The sequence below is a fragment of the Podarcis pityusensis genome (assembly GCF_964106645.2).
Source record: "Podarcis pityusensis genome assembly, chromosome: 3".
In the NCBI taxonomy this organism is placed as follows: domain Eukaryota; kingdom Metazoa; phylum Chordata; class Lepidosauria; order Squamata; family Lacertidae; genus Podarcis; species Podarcis pityusensis.
Genome location: NC_138026.1, coordinates 113,095,603 through 113,112,192, shown reverse-complemented (window position 1 = coordinate 113,112,192; position 16,590 = coordinate 113,095,603). Strand labels below are relative to the sequence as shown.

General features: G+C 41.1%; 2 protein-coding genes across 5 annotated transcripts in view; one reads left to right on the top strand and one right to left on the bottom strand.

Moving 5' to 3' along the window:
- Positions 1–13,188, top strand: part of LOC308474608 (E3 ubiquitin-protein ligase FANCL-like) — a 47,896-nt gene extending 34,708 nt beyond the window's left edge. For 3 of the 4 annotated variants that reach the window (XM_081001135.1, XM_081001133.1, XM_081001134.1), the window contains 7 exons: positions 7,809–7,959; positions 8,682–8,765; positions 10,394–10,439; positions 10,519–10,600; positions 11,360–11,476; positions 12,647–12,718; positions 13,046–13,188. In XM_081001135.1, coding sequence (XP_080857261.1) covers positions 7,809–7,959; positions 8,682–8,765; positions 10,394–10,439; positions 10,519–10,600; positions 11,360–11,476; positions 12,647–12,718; positions 13,046–13,081 — 588 coding nt within the window. In that variant the 3' untranslated portion in view covers positions 13,082–13,188. Of the gene's footprint in view, positions 1–7,808; positions 7,960–8,681; positions 8,766–10,393; positions 10,440–10,518; positions 10,601–11,338; positions 11,477–12,646; positions 12,719–13,045 lie in introns of those variants that run through there. The other variant, XM_081001136.1, reaches the window with a different exon arrangement.
- The window catches only part of VRK2 (VRK serine/threonine kinase 2), an 80,857-nt gene continuing 77,238 nt past the window's right edge, over positions 12,972–16,590 (bottom strand). The window contains exons 12-14 of the mRNA XM_081001053.1: positions 15,143–15,310; positions 14,206–14,271; positions 12,972–13,400 (exon numbers count right to left, since the gene is read on the bottom strand). Coding sequence (XP_080857179.1) covers positions 13,152–13,400; positions 14,206–14,271; positions 15,143–15,310 — 483 coding nt within the window. The 3' untranslated portion in view covers positions 12,972–13,151. The remainder of the gene's footprint in view (positions 13,401–14,205; positions 14,272–15,142; positions 15,311–16,590) is intronic.

Genomic DNA, 16,590 nt, shown 5'->3' with positions numbered 1-16,590 from the left:
TCTTATCAAGGGTGTGCAACTCTTTCATAATTTGAGGCATCTGTATTGTTCAGTGTTTTAGACAATGAGCCCTGCTTACATCTATGATACTCCATTACATCCCTCCTTCTGTTTCCATATTTTTCTTCTTCCCAAAAGTCATTATTCTGTGGCTACTGAACATGCTCTGTCCTCACTAAGATGTTTTAGGGTTTTATTTTATTATTATTATTATTTTGTACTTTTACAAATCTTGGAGCTTTCCCGACCTGCTGATATTTCTGTCTCACGTGTGAGCTGTGCAGTCAGACAACCAGTCTACATATTGTTTTTCATTACTCACAAAGAGAGAGAAAACAGTGAAGTCTTTTGAAACCATCAGCCAGGACATTAAGACTCAAGAGATAAGTCCCGTTATGCTTACAATTCTATATTGGAATATCAGATTTGTAAAGTGTTGCGTTGATTGCCTCAATGCCTTCGACATATGCTGTGTCAGGAAGATTTGGGCACCACAATGTAGGACAGAGTCTCCAACAAAAATGTGCTCTCCCAAGCCCACATCCCCAGCATGTTTGCACTCTTGTCTCAGTGATGTCTGCACTGGCTTAGTCATGTCCACAGAATGGAAGATGGCAAGATCCCCAAGGGCGTGCTCTATGGGGAGCTGGCTTTAGGCACTAGGTCTGTTGGCAGATCAATTCTGTTTTACAAAGATGTCTGCAAATATGACATGAAGGCTGGCAACGTCAGCCCGGTTGTGTGGGAATACCTTGCAGACAACCACAAGGCCTGGAGAAAGACAGTCGGACCGTGCATCCAGAGGAGGAATGACCTCTGGGAGGAGTGCAGAGAGAGGAAATGTCATGGTGCATCTGCAGCAGCCAACCGGACACCTTTGTCAGCCCCAGCTGCAACAAAATACGCCTCTCCCGTATTGGTCTCTACAGCCACAGCAGACACTGCAAGCTTCCAACAGTTTGACTTCACCCTCAAAGAAACACTCTTCCATTGTCTCCCAAGAAAGACAGATGCCAACCAAACAACTGTACTGAAAACATTAAACTGCTAGGTTTTTATGGTAATGCAGTCTACATCTGCATAAGAAAACTGCAAATGATTTTTTCCTTGTCCAATATTATTCACAAGTACAAACAGCTGGACTTGCCCCTTGATTCTAAATGTCCAGGTTGATGGTTTTAAAATACTTAGCTGTTTCCCCTCTCTCTTTGTGAGTAATGGAAAACAATATGTAGACTGGTTGCCTCTTGTTCTAGATATTTTGGGTATTCAGCATGCATGTGCTAGTTCTTGATAGGTATTTACTTCTTACATCTGTAGGTCACCTTAATGAAAACATTGACAAGACCCTTAACTCAAACAGTGCAAGTGTCACTGTTAGAATACCAGCACACTCTTGTTAAAGGGAATGTAAATAGATTTCAGGTACCATAATTGATTTCCCCCACTAACAGCTGTTTCCTATTTCATCTTCTAGTACTTTTGGACTTTAAGCTTGATGGTTGTCCCCCCACCTCTTTTTTTTATATAATAATAGACATGGCTTTATGGCATCTGTATTAAAAATGGGTAATTTTCCTTATGGTCCCTGTCTTCCTGCTGGGTTGATAATGTTTTGATGTATTTTTCTTGTGCTCTGATGAGAGGTCTGCTGCTGCTGCTCTGACATATTCATTTGGATGAATAATTATAACGTGCACAATGTCAAGCTGAAGATGGTAGGGTTTTGTGCGTCATGACAAGCCTAGTAGCCAGTGCAGGTGTCTCACAGCATGATCAGTAGCAGCCAGTGTATTCTGGCTCAGAGGAGACATTTTAGAATAGTCAGAAATCAGCAGCAAGGGCAAGGCGGCTGCCATTGTTTCATGTGCCAAATAAACCAAGAGCTTCCCAATGACAAGTGCGAGTACATCTACTTACTTCAGATACATACTTTATTTTTTTTTCTAATTAGCCTGATAAATTTGCTCTCTACTCAGTTTTTGCCAAAATATGCAGTTAAATGCATATATTATTCAAGGGACCTTATATTAAAGCCCTCCCTTTTCCTCTGAATTTTTAGTTAAAGTACATATCCAGTAAAATATGCGATGTAGGATCTTCAAAATAAGCCTGGTGTATTTCTAGCTTCTATTGCTAAGCCTGCAATGGAATTGTGGAATATTGAATCAATAAAACACACAAAGGCTTGGATGGTTGACAAGGGGAGTTTTTTAAAGATTTCAGATCTGATGCTTTTTTTTTTCTTTCACTGGTGGATATATCGGAAGAATTGGGAGGGGTACTGAAGAGGGGGTTCAGCTTGAGTAAATGACAAATGGAAACCATTTTCCAGGCAAATCTGAAAGAATCATAAATTACTAGGAGAAGAGACCTAGCGGGTCATCCAATCCATACCCCTGCTGTGTCAGAACCTGTTCACTGCAGTGCATTTTTCTCATGTTTTTGTCTTAATCCTCCAATCAATGTAGTGGATATTGCCTAGCCTAGCAAGTCTTTCCCTCCATTATTTAGTTGAAAGGAATTTAAATTTCTTCTTAAGTTTTAATCATGAACACTTTCTCTTAAGTTCTGTAATTGGGAATCCAGAAGATGTATTGCAAATCACTGAAGCATCTAAAATCTGTGTATTTGTGTTGCAAGATGCAGTTTAAAACTTGCAGATGAATGTTGCCAGGATGAACAACTGCATCCCTTAAGCCATAACAGGGTTTTTTTTTTTTTTGGGGGGGGGGTGGACCTTGAGGAAGCAAGAGGGAGAGAGCAAAAACTTTAGACACTCTGCTACATCATTTCCTCTAAATAGTGAATTCAATTAGTCAAGTGCCTGATCAGTTTGGAAGCAAACTGTGTGCTTCAGGTACTTGCTATGAATGCACAAGTACCGTATTTTTCGCCCTATAGGACGCACTTTTCCCCCTCCAAAAATGAAGGGGGAATCTGTGTGCGTCCTATGGGGCGAATACAGGCTTTCGCTGAAGCTTGGAGAGCGAAAGGGGTCGGTGCGCACCGACACCTCTCACTCTCCAGGCTTCAGGAAGCTATCAGCAAGCCTGGGGAGCCTGTGGGAGTTCCCGCAGGGCTCCCTAGGCTGCGGATAGCAGCCTGCCGCCCAGGCGTGTGGGGTGCCCTGAAGCAGAGCGCGCCGGGCAGACATCCGCAGCGTGGGGAGCCCTGCGGGAGTTCCCGCGGGCCTCCCCACGCTGCGGATAGCAGCCTGCCACCCGGCGCGCAGGGTGCCCTGAAGCACAGCGCCCCGTGCACCGGGCAGACATCGGCCAGCCCCACAAGCTCGGGGGACAGCGGGGAGGCGCAGCGCCACCATCCCGCTGTTCCCTGACCTGGTTTGGGGGGGGGGAATAAAGGAATTTCCCCCCCTTTATCCCCCCCCCCAAAATTAGGTGCGTCCTATGGGACGAAAAATACGGTAAATAAGTTTGTAAATGAAAAGAAAATGAATTTTTAAAAGACCCCAAAAGCTACCTGACAAAAAGAGGTGTGGGACACGCTCTAAATATACCAGATCAGAGGGAGATTTGAGTCTATTGATTGTCTGTAGTTGAGGTAAGGAATGTGAGAAAGTCTTTGAAAAACAGCTCTCCCTGCCCCTCAAAAGCAGGACAGTATCCTGAAGGGGTTAAGAGTTGGGGAGGATGCATGCCATTAGATTTAAAAACAAAATAAATGCCCCTTTTCACTGTCCTGCAATGTGTTCTTTTTCTCTTTCTCCATCTTTTTCTACTCACACTTCCAGTGGTGTGGGGCTGGCAATCTTCTAGCGCTATATAGCACAGCAGGAGTACAAGAAAAGTGTGAGGAGGTGGTCACACATTTGAACCTCTCTGCAGACAACTGCACAGAACATCTAGTTGCTTCAGGTAGAAAACCTGGGGTTGGAACAGGGCTAAAAGTGCTTTACATGTGAGTAACATGTGGCTAGCTCTAATTTCTAAATATGGCTATTTGTTGAATCTCTCTCTGTGTGTGGAAAGAGCCAGATACTTCGTATCTTTCAAGAGTTTTATTTTACCACCATGATCTGAGCCCAGCATTGGTCATCTGCCTATCACTTTGCCTTCCTCCACCTTGTAAGACAGCAGCACTCTTCTCTAACTGTTAGTTGTCTTGGGACAGAAGAGATTAAAGTATGAATATACTCTGGCTTCTAGCACCAGTGAGGTCACCAGGGGCCAGTGGGAGATTGCACTTCCTGGCCCCATCAACTGTGTAGTGAAGGAGCAGCTGCTCCAGTGCTTGCTTATAAAATATTAGGTGCCTTATAATTGTAATCATTATTACTAATGTCATTTTTATACTGCTTTATACTTTTAAGGAAAAAAAATTCAAACCAGTTTACAACACATTAAAACATCAAATAAAACAATCCCAAATCACTGAAAAAAGTCAAACATAAAGTACACATTCAAAGCAACATAATTAACAGGAAACTAATTGTCTTAAAGATTTCAAATAAGTGTTAAATAAGAAAAAATTGAAAGTGAAATGGTGCAGTTCGCTTTTCTTGCTCAGTTCCTGTTTGCACGGGCTCAGCCACTCCTAAACTGAACATGATCCTTAAGCATGTCTATATTTCAATAGATGCCAGGATTGGAGATCCAAACCCAACACCCCACCCCCTCTGTTCTGAACAGAGCAGAGGTGCAAAGAGCTTCTGTCTTTGAGTGATGGTGGCTGATACAGATGCCCTTTCCCCGGGCACCAATGACACACCCTCAAATTTCCAAATTTGCCTTCTGCTTCCTAAAAGGCTCCATCTTACAGTACCCTGGAGATGGTGATGAAGGGCAGGCAGATGTGTATTTCGAAGTTAAAATGCTTGCTTCCCTGTGCTAATAGAGGGCTGGGGGAAAATAAAAATAGGATATGCTTTTTTTTCAAACTCTCCAGGAACGTCTGTAAGTCCCAAACAGCGCTACAGTCTGGAGCCCTCGAAAGAGCACTCTTTTTGGGGGGCTGGAGATAATTAACAACGTTTTGTTGTGGGTCCTTGCTTGTTCATATTCTTTTTTTAAAAATGCAACTAAATTCCCCCCCCCCCCTGTTTATTTTGTATAAGTCACCTTTATTTGCAGGTATAATAATAAATCAGTTGGTGGAATCCAAAGATGACATTCTGTATGCAGAATACATCCTCTGCTCCTGGAAAGGCTTTTAAGTTGCACTAGATCATTTTGTGAGAAAAGAGAAACTAAATTCTGCTGGATGTTTGGGAATTGGTAGCATTATTTTCCTTTGGCTTGTACTATTGGGACTTACTCTGTGCTGCTTGTTATTTTTAATACTGTATTTGGTGATTGGTCATTAGCATCACATCTGAAAATGGTCTGGGAGAATGTGATGGTAACTAATACCAAGATGAAGGCCTACCAGGCTTGTGAGTTGAGCTTTACGGAAGTGAGAGATGTTGAGCACCACGTTGCAGGACAGAGTCTTAAAGAAAGATGAGCTCCCCCAAGCCCACGTCCCCAGCATATTCACACTTCTTTCTCAGCGACGTTCACACAGGCTGGATCAGGTCCACAGAATGGAAGATGGCAGGATCCCCAATGACATGATTTCCGTGGAGCTGGCTTCAGGCACCAGGCCTGTTGTCTGACCAACTCTGCATTACAAAGATGTCTGCAAATGGGACATGAAGGCTGGCAACATTAACCCGCCTTGTGGGAATCCCTTGCAGATGACCACAGCACCTGGAGACAATCAGTCAGGTCATGTATCCACAGTAGTGACCAGATGAGGAATGACCACTGGCTTGTGCATCTGCGCAACCGCATACTTTCATCTGCCCCAGCTGCAGCAAAACATCTCTCTCCCCTATTGGTCTCTACAGCCACAGCAGGAGCTGTAACTCTCCAACAGTTTGACTTAACCCTCAAAGGCACACACTTCCATTGTCTCTTGAGACAAATCGATGCCATCCGGTGGCTCATACCAGAGTTTCACTGTAACTTGTCCCTCTAAAATCACGAAGCGGCAGAGTCACTCTTTATTCCTTTACCAAGTATCTTGTCACAGATAAAAATGGAATCCATGCAAATTGCTTAAAGGGGAAATGTTCAGAAATAAACTGGTTGAAGTGTAAAATGGATGATAAATTCCTCCATGATTTGCATGACAAAGTAATGCAGCTGATTTTCAGATAGAGATTTAGATATGCATATGGAAAGTCAGTTGGCAACATCAATGAAGCATGCAAATAAGATCAGATGAGCAGATCACTTTAAGAAAAGATTTGGCCACCTTTTAAGGAACATCATCGAAAAATTGCAATTAGTATTAAAATTAATTGGATTTCAAAATGTATCTGTGGATTCTAATCCCTTGATGTTTCTTTATTTCTACTGGAAACCCTTTGAATTCCCTAAAGATAAAGATAAAAATGATTATTAGAGGATTTATCTGTATGTGATGTAGGGAAATGTGAAAAATCAAAATGGAAAGCATCTGTTGCAAGTACCAGAAAATTATGCTATTAATTTAAGTGTCATCAGAGCACAAAAGATCACATTCCAAGACAGTGTGAAAATTATTAAAATACTGGAAATAATAGTACTTAAGATGAAGATATTATGCTCTAAGATCTGGTTAAGTGACTGACACTATTATATCACTTCAGGTATTATAAAAGTAACAAAATGCTTTTAAAGATAATAAGCGTTACATTTTGAGATTGGCAGTATTCACACTTTTCTGCTTAAGTGCTTTCTCACTTTAATATAATTTAATAACAGTAGGGGGAAAATCCAACATTTTCTTTCTCAAGCTCTGCCCTTCCTTCTTTCAATATTTTTCATATAACAACAAAAAAATGCATCTAAGCAATTTTTGCAACACCCAAAACTTCATTTTTGCCTTTTGACACTTTGACTAAAAGACCCATATTTGTTCTTTACTCTTAGAAGATATAATTTCAGTTCATGGTGCTTTAGAATTGAATACTACATAACTCTGTTAAAAATAATAATACCACACACCTAAAATACCTTGCTGCTGTACTGTAATGAAATTTATATATACATGTATAAACTCTGACATTATACAATTTGGTGATATACGGGCTCTACCAGATGTCCCTGCTAATTTTGCCAAAGGACCCTGGGGTCTCCCAGAGTCTAATTTAAAAGTGTGTTAAATGTAACAGGAGAGCAACCACACAAGTTTCTCTCTCTCTCTCTCTCTTCCTGCTGAAATGTGAGTCAGCAGTTGGTTCTTAGCACACATTTTAGTTAGCCCCACCCCACCCCCACATTATTGGCAGAAGATTATACTGGATACAGTTGTAACGGGATTCCTTTAATTGCAGCATATTTCTAGGCTTCCTGGTATTCTAAATCACTTGATGTTAATTGTGTTGTGCTGTATGTGTTAGAGGCCTTGCAATGCAAACCTGATGTTCTCAGAGGTAAATATCAGATATTCTTGGTGGTTGTTTTTTTATTGACCACTGAATCCATTTGTTATGAGTTAAAAATAAATTTTAAAAATAGCTTTGAGAAATAAGCCATGTTTCCCCTGCTTTCAGCATGGAATACTTTGCATTGGATCCCCCCCCCCCTTTTTTTAAATAGTTTGAAAGGTGACTCATAGCATAGCTCAAAAATGCAGGATTTGTGTGGCCTGTTCAAAACTCTAAAGTGTTTTGGGGGAAAATTCCAGTCTCCCCCCCCCCCACCACATATTTTACCAGACTTTAAACTGTTGGAACAGGCTGTTATTAAAAAGCTATTCTGTATTGCTGTTGGTAAAGTGCCATCTATAAAATTTGTTACAATTTCCTTCTCTCTCAGAGCTCCTTATTAAGCATTCACAGTCAGTTCTTGGCAGCATTAGAATCATTGAAGGAGTTTTGGAATGCTCTAGATGAAATTGATGAGAAGACCTGGGTACTTGAGCCAGAAAAACCCACACGGAGTGCCACAATGCGAAGGATTGCCGTTGGTAAGAATAAAAAGGACAACTTCATGTTGACTTCAGGTTAATGGAGATCACAGAAACGGAAATGCAAGACGTTTAAAATTATTAGTTTTCATGCGAAAATGTGGCTTTAAAACAGAACACATTGATTAATATCAGCTATTAAATCTGACATCGTTTCACGAACAGTGCAGTATCAAATCACAATGTGTCAGAATTTAGATTGCAAGTTCCTTGACTAACTTTCAAGTCCCATAGACTTCAGTAGCATAACCATCCCTTGGTTTTTAGATGGTGCATGCAAATGTCACAGCAAGTGCTGTCACAGAAGACTCGTTGCATGCTTCTTTCAAGATTCTACCTGCCTTCCATAGCTTTTTTTGAGCATGTGAATTATAAAGTATTTAACATTTTTTAAAAATACACCTGCTGTTTGAATAATTTGGTGGTGTTTTTTTTTAATTGATTAAAAGTAGTTTTAATCGATACCTCTGACCAATGAAGCAACTAGCTAATGTAAGCCTAATGAATAAAAAAACATGTTATAAATAAGAAGTGGGAAAGCAAAGCATGTGAAATGGATAAGGTCTGATGTATTGTTTTTAGAAATGACCGGCACCATGTTTTGGGCTCAAAGCCTAAACTAAGATTGCTCTTGCAGATTCCTTTTGTGTGTGTGAAGCTTAGTTGAGTAAGGATGAAACTATATGTAGTTATAGCTCTGTTCATCTACATGTCTGTTCCAGGAAACAACATTTCAATTAATATAGAGGTAGATCCCAGACACCCCACCATGCTTCCTGAGTGTTACTTTCTTGGAGCAGACCACGGTAGGATGACTCCTATTTAAAAATCCATTTTGTCAATCATAATAGCTTTTCTGTCGCAGTGTATATCACTTTATGCTTACCGCAGGTTAACTTTATACTAAATTGAGTCTACTTGTTTCAGGCAGACCAAGCTAGAAGCACACCATTGACCTTAATTTTTTGAAAATTGTGTGTGCGTGCGTTGCTCAGAAAAACGTTGAAGATTCAATACATTACAAAACAATTTTGCACTGTTTAATATATTGCCAACCTGTTCTATAAGATGAATTTAGCTGCAGTGCTACAGAAAGCTATACTGTGCCCCATGTCTTCTTGGTGGGCTGCATGTCAGTTCTCAATCCATTGAAAAAAGCTGCAGTAAAAGCCTGGGAACTAAGGTTTGGCCAAAGGCAGATGGGTTTCTGGTGACTAATATGCCCTGAGATTTATTCAAAGCTGAGTTGTTTCCAGTTCTGTCAATATATTTGTATAATGTCATTATGGAATTGGCAGTTTCATTTTCAGTCCCTTTCCTATGATCCACCAAATGGAATTTGCCTTTTCACAGCAGTTGCATACCTTGAGCTGATTTTTTTCGTTGAGGCTGCAGTCATTGCCTATTAAGCCCCTATCAGCATATCTGTGAAATTAGGAGTTTTTACCTCAGTGTGCATCGACTTGCACTTATTTAGTTTGAACTGCACTTGCCATTTTACTAGCCTGTTCAGCCAAATTGGAGAGCTACTTAAATGGTGAATAATATAATATCATCCACAGACTTTGCTATCTCGTGACTCTTTCCCTCAAACTCTGCATCATTATAAGCAAGTTAAAAAGACAGAGGACCCTATATAGATCCATGGGCAATATCTCTTTAAAATAATTTATATCCAGATCTTAATCCCCAAGAAGACAGAGTAGTATACAGTGAATACTAGTGATGTGCTGGAAATGTTTGTTTTTAGAGCGGGATGGGGATTTGTTTTTGTTCTTTTACCATTCTCTATTAAGTAATAAAAAAAAGGTATTCGAAGGGGAGGAGAAATTTCAGTGAAATTTTCATGGGTTTCCGTGAGTGTTCTTTCATTCTGCAAATAATATCTCCCGTGGTCTGCACTCTGCAGGCTTCCTGAAAAACCCCAAGCATCTATGACTGGGCTTTCTTGTAAGTGCCATTCAGAGATGTAATAACTAAACATTTAATGTCTGTAAACATTGTGCCTTGCATTGCAAGTTTACTTAAAATCAACAATGCAGAATACAGGGTACCCAGTTACATGATGTGATATATGCAGCATGCCTAACCTTGCAGTGCATGGACTTACATATCCAGCTGCCTTGTGAGCCAATATGCAGAAAAGTGGTGTATGCATAGAAAAATTAATACATGCCTGATAATTGAGAATTCATTCTCTGCTGAATCAGGCAGCCCGGGGGTGTCACTGTTTTTATTATGACTGTGTTGTGCATTTTGCATATTTGTGATGTAAAACTGTGATAAATAAATGTAATAAATAATAATAAACAGCATAAAAGTTTAGGTTGTAGCTGCCCTCCTCCTCCTCCAGTCCCCATTGTCCCCTTTGAAGGAAGTCTGTTAGTAGAATGCTCTCGGGAGTAGCGCCAACACATATGATTTTTATTTTCAGTGGTAAATCCCTTGAAAGTCAAGCTGAACAGCAACATACACCTGTGGTAAGTGTGTTTGGTTGTAGACATTTAGTTCATAGCTTTGTTGGGAGTGTTGATACTTTATTTTCCTTCTTCTTTTCAGGGATCCAGAACTCAGTTTACTACAAAATTTGAAAGAGGTTTTAGAGATTGATTTTCCATCTCGAGAAGCTCTAGAAAAATCTGTAAGTGGCTCTGTGGTTATTATGTTCATATTTTGAATACCATGGCAAAAGGGAATTCTGTAGCATAACAAAATAATAGGAGCATTAATACATGTGATTAAGACAGCCAAAATAAGCTTCACTTCATTAGTTTTAAAGATTTGTTAAAATGTTTACCTCGTCTCAGTAAGAAAAATTTGAAATATGACAGAGTATGAAAGAAGATAATTATTATTTATTTATTATGTTTAAAATTTGTATGCTGCTCTATACCTGTAGATCTCAGGGCAGTTCACAATAAAAAGAAACCAAATACAATTTACAATAAAGGGTCATTGCATGATTCATCGAGTTTTATTCTTAATAAGGACATGATTAAAGCTCAAAACACATTCTTAAAATAGGCAGACTACAGCTCCCATCATGCTTGAGCACAGGCCATGCCGGCTCATAGTTGGAAGGTGCAACACACTGGCCACCCCTGTTCTAACAAATGACCATTTCACATTTCCCTCTGTGTGCGAGTAACGGGATAATACCTGCTACCTACGGATAAATGTATTAAAAATAAAGGGTAAAAAAAGCATTTTCTAATCAGTTGGGGGATGCCTTCAGTTGATAACAATTTTAAAGGTTAGTCCTTAATAAATTATCATAAATGGACTCTTGTACATTTTCTTATGAACAATAAGCCAACCACAAATGTAATTGTTTAAAATGGGTGAAACAAGTTGACATGCTTTATTCTATGTGCTTGAGCTGCGTTCCATGTTTTTTTAGGACTTCTCTATGGATTGCGGGATCTGCTACGCTTACCGTCTTGATGGGACTATTCCAGACCAAGTCTGTGACGACCCCCGCTGTGGCCAGCCTTTCCATCAAGCTTGCTTATATGAGGTAGAGCAATTTACGGTAGCGTTCTAGGATTATGGAATGGAAAATTGATGGGTGGGTGCAATCATACGGGTGCTCTTTTGTACTGTTTTTGGACAGGAGGCATTTTTTTCCTGCAGCCTCCAGTGCCCACATCCGCAAAATAAATGTTCTGAAGAATGCTTGTAGATAGCACATTGAAGCTGTTTGTACTCCTGATACAAACCAATCTTACATGTTGTGTTTGATCACGCATTATATGCCAGTCAGCATATAAGCATGTTTCACCACAGATGTGTGAAATTTCAAAATTTTGGTTTAGACTCACAGCACAGGAATGTTGTGCTGCAAAGGAAAATGCAAAAGATCACACAGTTCCAGTTGGGGTTAAATTGAAATTGTAAAGTTTTGTGCCAAAACTGAATAGCCTGGACCATATACTTGGTCTTGAGTAGTGTGTGCCAAAATGTAGGTTGAGGATCCTTAAAAGATCCCTGTTGATTAATTTACTGGTAGGGTAGTGCTGTGGGTTAAACCACAGAGCCTAGGACTTGCCGACCAGAAGGTCGGTGGTTCGAATCCCCGCGACAGGGAGAGCTCCCGTTGCTTGGTCCCTGCTCCTGCCAACCTAGCAGTTCGAAAACACGTCAAAGTGCAAGTAGATAAATAGGTACCGCTCCGGCAGGAAGGTAAACGGTGTTTCCATGCGCTACTCTGGTTCGCCAGAAGCGGCTTAGTCATGCTGGCCACATGACCTGGAAGCTGTACGCTGCCTCCCTCGGCTGCAACCCCAGTGTCGGCCACGACTGGATGTAATGGTCAGGGGTCCCTTTACCTTTAGGGACAATACCTGGTGGAGAAGCAGCCACTTTTGTTTTCACCAGGACCAAGTGTGGCCAAATATGCTCAGCTTGGCAGCTGGCAAATAGATTGGGGGTAGGATTAGATATTTCTGGAGCTCTTCTACTCAGACGATGGGGGCAGGTTTGTTTCCTAAAAATGAGGACAACCAGTTACACCAGGCTTTGCTTTCTCTGTCCTGCTAGTCAAAAACTCATGCTTTGAGCAGCCACCTGGAGAGTGAGACTGGGCAACATGATTTAAGGCCTTGAATAGTAAGAGAGCTTGCTGTATTTGAGGCCTATTCTTTGGAGTCTTCCTGGGACTTACCTAATAACATGCATTTCTCTGTAGTGGCTGCGTGGACTTCCTTCCAGTCGGCAAAGTTTTAATGTCATATTTGGTGAATGTCCATATTGTAACAAGGTAAGGAAAGCAACGTAGTTGCTGGATAATTGGAACTGTTTCTGTATGAGCTTAAGTTAGGGTTTCAAAATACAACTGAAATTGGCTTGTCTTCTTTTAGGAGACTTTGCTGCAAAGTTACTGTCGTGCACATACTTAAATCTCTCAGATACCGGTGTCTCTGGATACTTAGCGGGGGGAAACAATTCCAGTGTTTGAGTTAAAAATTAGGGGAGGGGGAATTATTCTTTGTAATAAATACCTTGGAAAGTACTGTAAGCAAAATTCAAGTACTTTATTGATTTTTAATTTTGTAACAACTCACCTTGCTTTGAAAAACCATTCCAGCCAATAACACTGAAAATGTCTATGAAGAAAGTCTGAAGTGGAATTTCAGAAGCCTGTAACTATGTAAATGTACAGTCTTAAGAATGCTAACACATTAGACATGATATCAAAGAAAATACACAGAAAGCAGTATTAAGAAGAAGAGGACAATGATGGTCATCATGTATTGGTACAATTCTTTACGAAGTCCAGACGCTTCATGAAGTCCAGACTCCAAAGTGCTGCATATAGAAGAGCTAGTCGAAGTCTGAAAGCGTTGTGGTTGAAAGGCTTCAGAATATGTAACTCCATTTCCTATGGATTTTTCCTCAATTTGCCAGAAGGTGTTGCAGATAGGTTGTGGTTCTCTACTTTTCTGAGAAGGAAGAAGAAAACAAATCTATCCATATCTTCAACAGAGATCTGCATAAGAACAAATACTTAAGCTCTGGTATTTTCATAAATATATATGTGACTTTTTTATACAGTAATAATAATAATAATAATAATAAACTCATGGTGCAAAGATAATTGACTAAGTGTAATAATTCACCAGATACATTTATAACAGCTTTTCTATGTCCATTATCTCAGTTATTCTTTTCACAGAAAGCCCATTGCAAAAAACCATACCAATGTCCTACAAAGTAATCCTCCTTGTTTGTATCTCTTGAAGACTGAATTTGTTTAGCCAGCTTCTGTAATAAAACTGTATGCTGAGCATCGAGACACCTTACAGGAAGGGATTGACAGTCCAGTTTTGGGCTATGACTTCTCTTTCAGCCAACAACAGAAATGATAGCCAAAATACAGAACTTCCAGAATGTCGTCATAATTTTTACAAGGCAAGTGGGGGGTGTTACACCTATTCAGGCAATCTTTCTACATTCAGCACTCCCACTATATCAGCATATAAGTCCCTATGGTTTTACGTTTCCTCCAGCTTTTTCAGTGTTACATACCAACTTATAGTTGAAACGAGTCAGGGTTATGAAGCTTGCAGGACAATTAACAGCACTCCTCTGGATAATTCAGTGATTGAGCTGGGAAAGAAGGGCTCTGGTGGTCCTTGAGGTATCTTGGGCCCAAGGTGCTCAGGGCTTCACATATTAATAGAACCGTGAACCTGGCTCAGTAGCCTATGAGCATCACAGATGCTTCAAGCTGCCTGCTGAACTCACCTTGACTAACTTCCTCCTGTAAACATCGGTTGTGGCTCCAGCTGGCTTTCCTCCAGTCTCAGCGGGCTAGGAAGAACAAACAGAACTAGCCAGTAGTAAAAGCCTTTAGAGTAAGGGTGAAGTTTGGGGGGTGGGGGGAATGCAACCAGCAGCTGGCTTTAAAGTAACACATTTCTTGCCTCGGGGAGAACATAGTTCATAGGAAGATCTATTAAGGTGACACAGGTGTATATGCAAGTTCGGGGCGAACGCCTTTGAAGTAACAGAATTGTAGAGTTGCAAGGGTCCCTGAGGGTCATCTTAATTCTGTTCCGCTTTTAGTGGAGAGCAAAAGGGCTCAGGGGCGGGGGCTGCCCACAGAAGCAGTGCCGCCACCCCTGGGCTTACAAAGCCTTCATGTGTGGTAGCTGCTTTTCAGCCTTCCTCTCTCTCCCCTGTGCATAGCAGTGTATGTGTGGGCCAGGGCACATAGTAAATGCTTTTAGAGTTTACCCAGGTATGTGTAGAATACTTGCATTGGTATGGGTTTTAATGGGCAACAGCAAGTCAGCCCCAGTTAGCAGGGGAGAAAACAATCATTAACCTTTCTAAATTTCAGAAGACCTAGCACATAGAACATGAAAAGCTATACTATACTAACTGGTCATATTGGTTTAAATGATTGTGAAAAGGGGAACGTGTTAAGTTCTCAAGGGCCTGTACCATTTCAAAGTGGGGTAGCATCACAGCATCCATCAAAATCCTGTCCCCCACCTATCCACGGCTTATGGGCAACGTACATTGCAGGAAAAGTAACCTTTGTTTGGCCGTTTCTCACCTGCGCTTAATACTTTCCAAGGTGTGCAGGGAGTGGGGGAATGTACAGCTAGAAAAGCAGGAGTTTTCCACAAGCCAGGTACAATTTAATGCAGCAATTTTATTTATTTTAAGAACTCACCGCTTCATTCTGAAGCTGCTTGCTCAGCCCAGCCAGCATCTGCTCGTCTTGTCCTTGGCTGCTTTTCATTCCCACAGCGGCTCTTCTACGGTAGGAGAGGTCCTTGCTTTCGAACTCCTTTCCCTTCTCGTCTTTAACTTGCCTTGGCACTGGCTTTGGCAAATCAACCTGTTAAATGTACAAGTTGAGTGAATCGTGCAGCTGCTACTCCTGCTTTACAGAATCTGTTCCATATACTGCGGCTTGTGTGTGAAATGAATGGCTTCTGCGCAACTTCTAGCAAAAGCACCACTAATCCGCCAACACAAGGAACGGCCAACATTTACCATGAGTTGGAACTGCACAGGGCAGTCATTTCGTTGAGCTCTTGAGCAGAGTGCTTGCACTTGTGCTATCCTAAGGGGCAACGTTATTTATTGCGAAAATTTGTTCCAAGGATTCTTAAAGAACTCTTAGATGAATGTTATTAACCTTTACTGGATGCAAAACCAATAAGTCTCTGTCAATTAAGCTTGCATTAACTATATCTAAGTAAGTTGTTTTTATTGTGGTGATTCTAATTAATGTCAGTGCTTGGAATGAGAAAATAATCACTACTTATTCCATTAGTGAGGTGATCTGACCCGCCCTAAATGGGGCGACAAATTTCTCATCTTCCCCATAATTCTGATATACTTGCTCTCGGGGCACCCTGAAAGGTCATGCAGCCCCCCCCCCCTGCCCACTTGAGAAGCTGCATTTACATTAAAAATGTTGTTTCACTGCTAAGAATATCATTTGTCAAATTTCTAGGTTGCCCTCCCTGGGGTTATTTTATTTTTAACTTGCAGCAACGACATGTAGTAGGGTGAACTGAGCAATACGTTGAGTGAGCTGCACTCTTCAAGCAACAATTGAAGTGTGGATTTCCCATGTCCATTCCCTTACAGGAGGAGAGGGCAAAAGGCAGACTGGGATCTACTGGTCGATGGCTGGGTGATCTGTAATAAATAGGCAGAGGCTTCCAAATCCCAATAGCAACAAAAGTAGTACCTCCCCCCCCCCCCCAAATAAATTAAGATAGAATCTGTATTAGTTGATATATATTTGTTCTTATATATTCAGGTTAAGGCAACATACTTCTTACTGCAGAGCTAGGGAATCTGTCGCCCTGCATATGATGTTGAACTCCTAACTGCCATCAACCTCACCAACCATGGTCAATAATCTGGGATGCTGGGAGTTGTACTCCAACAACATAAGGAGAGGCACAGCCTCCCTGTACCTGTCTTATAAGGAGAACTGACCCATCCTATGATGGTGACTAATTCAACGGTTCTCAACCTGTGGGTCCCCAGATGTTGTTGGACGACAACTCCCATCATCCCTGAGCTCTGGCCTTGCTAGCTAGGGGTGATGGGAGTTGTAGTCCAACAACATCTGGGGACCCACAGGTTGAGAAAGGCTGC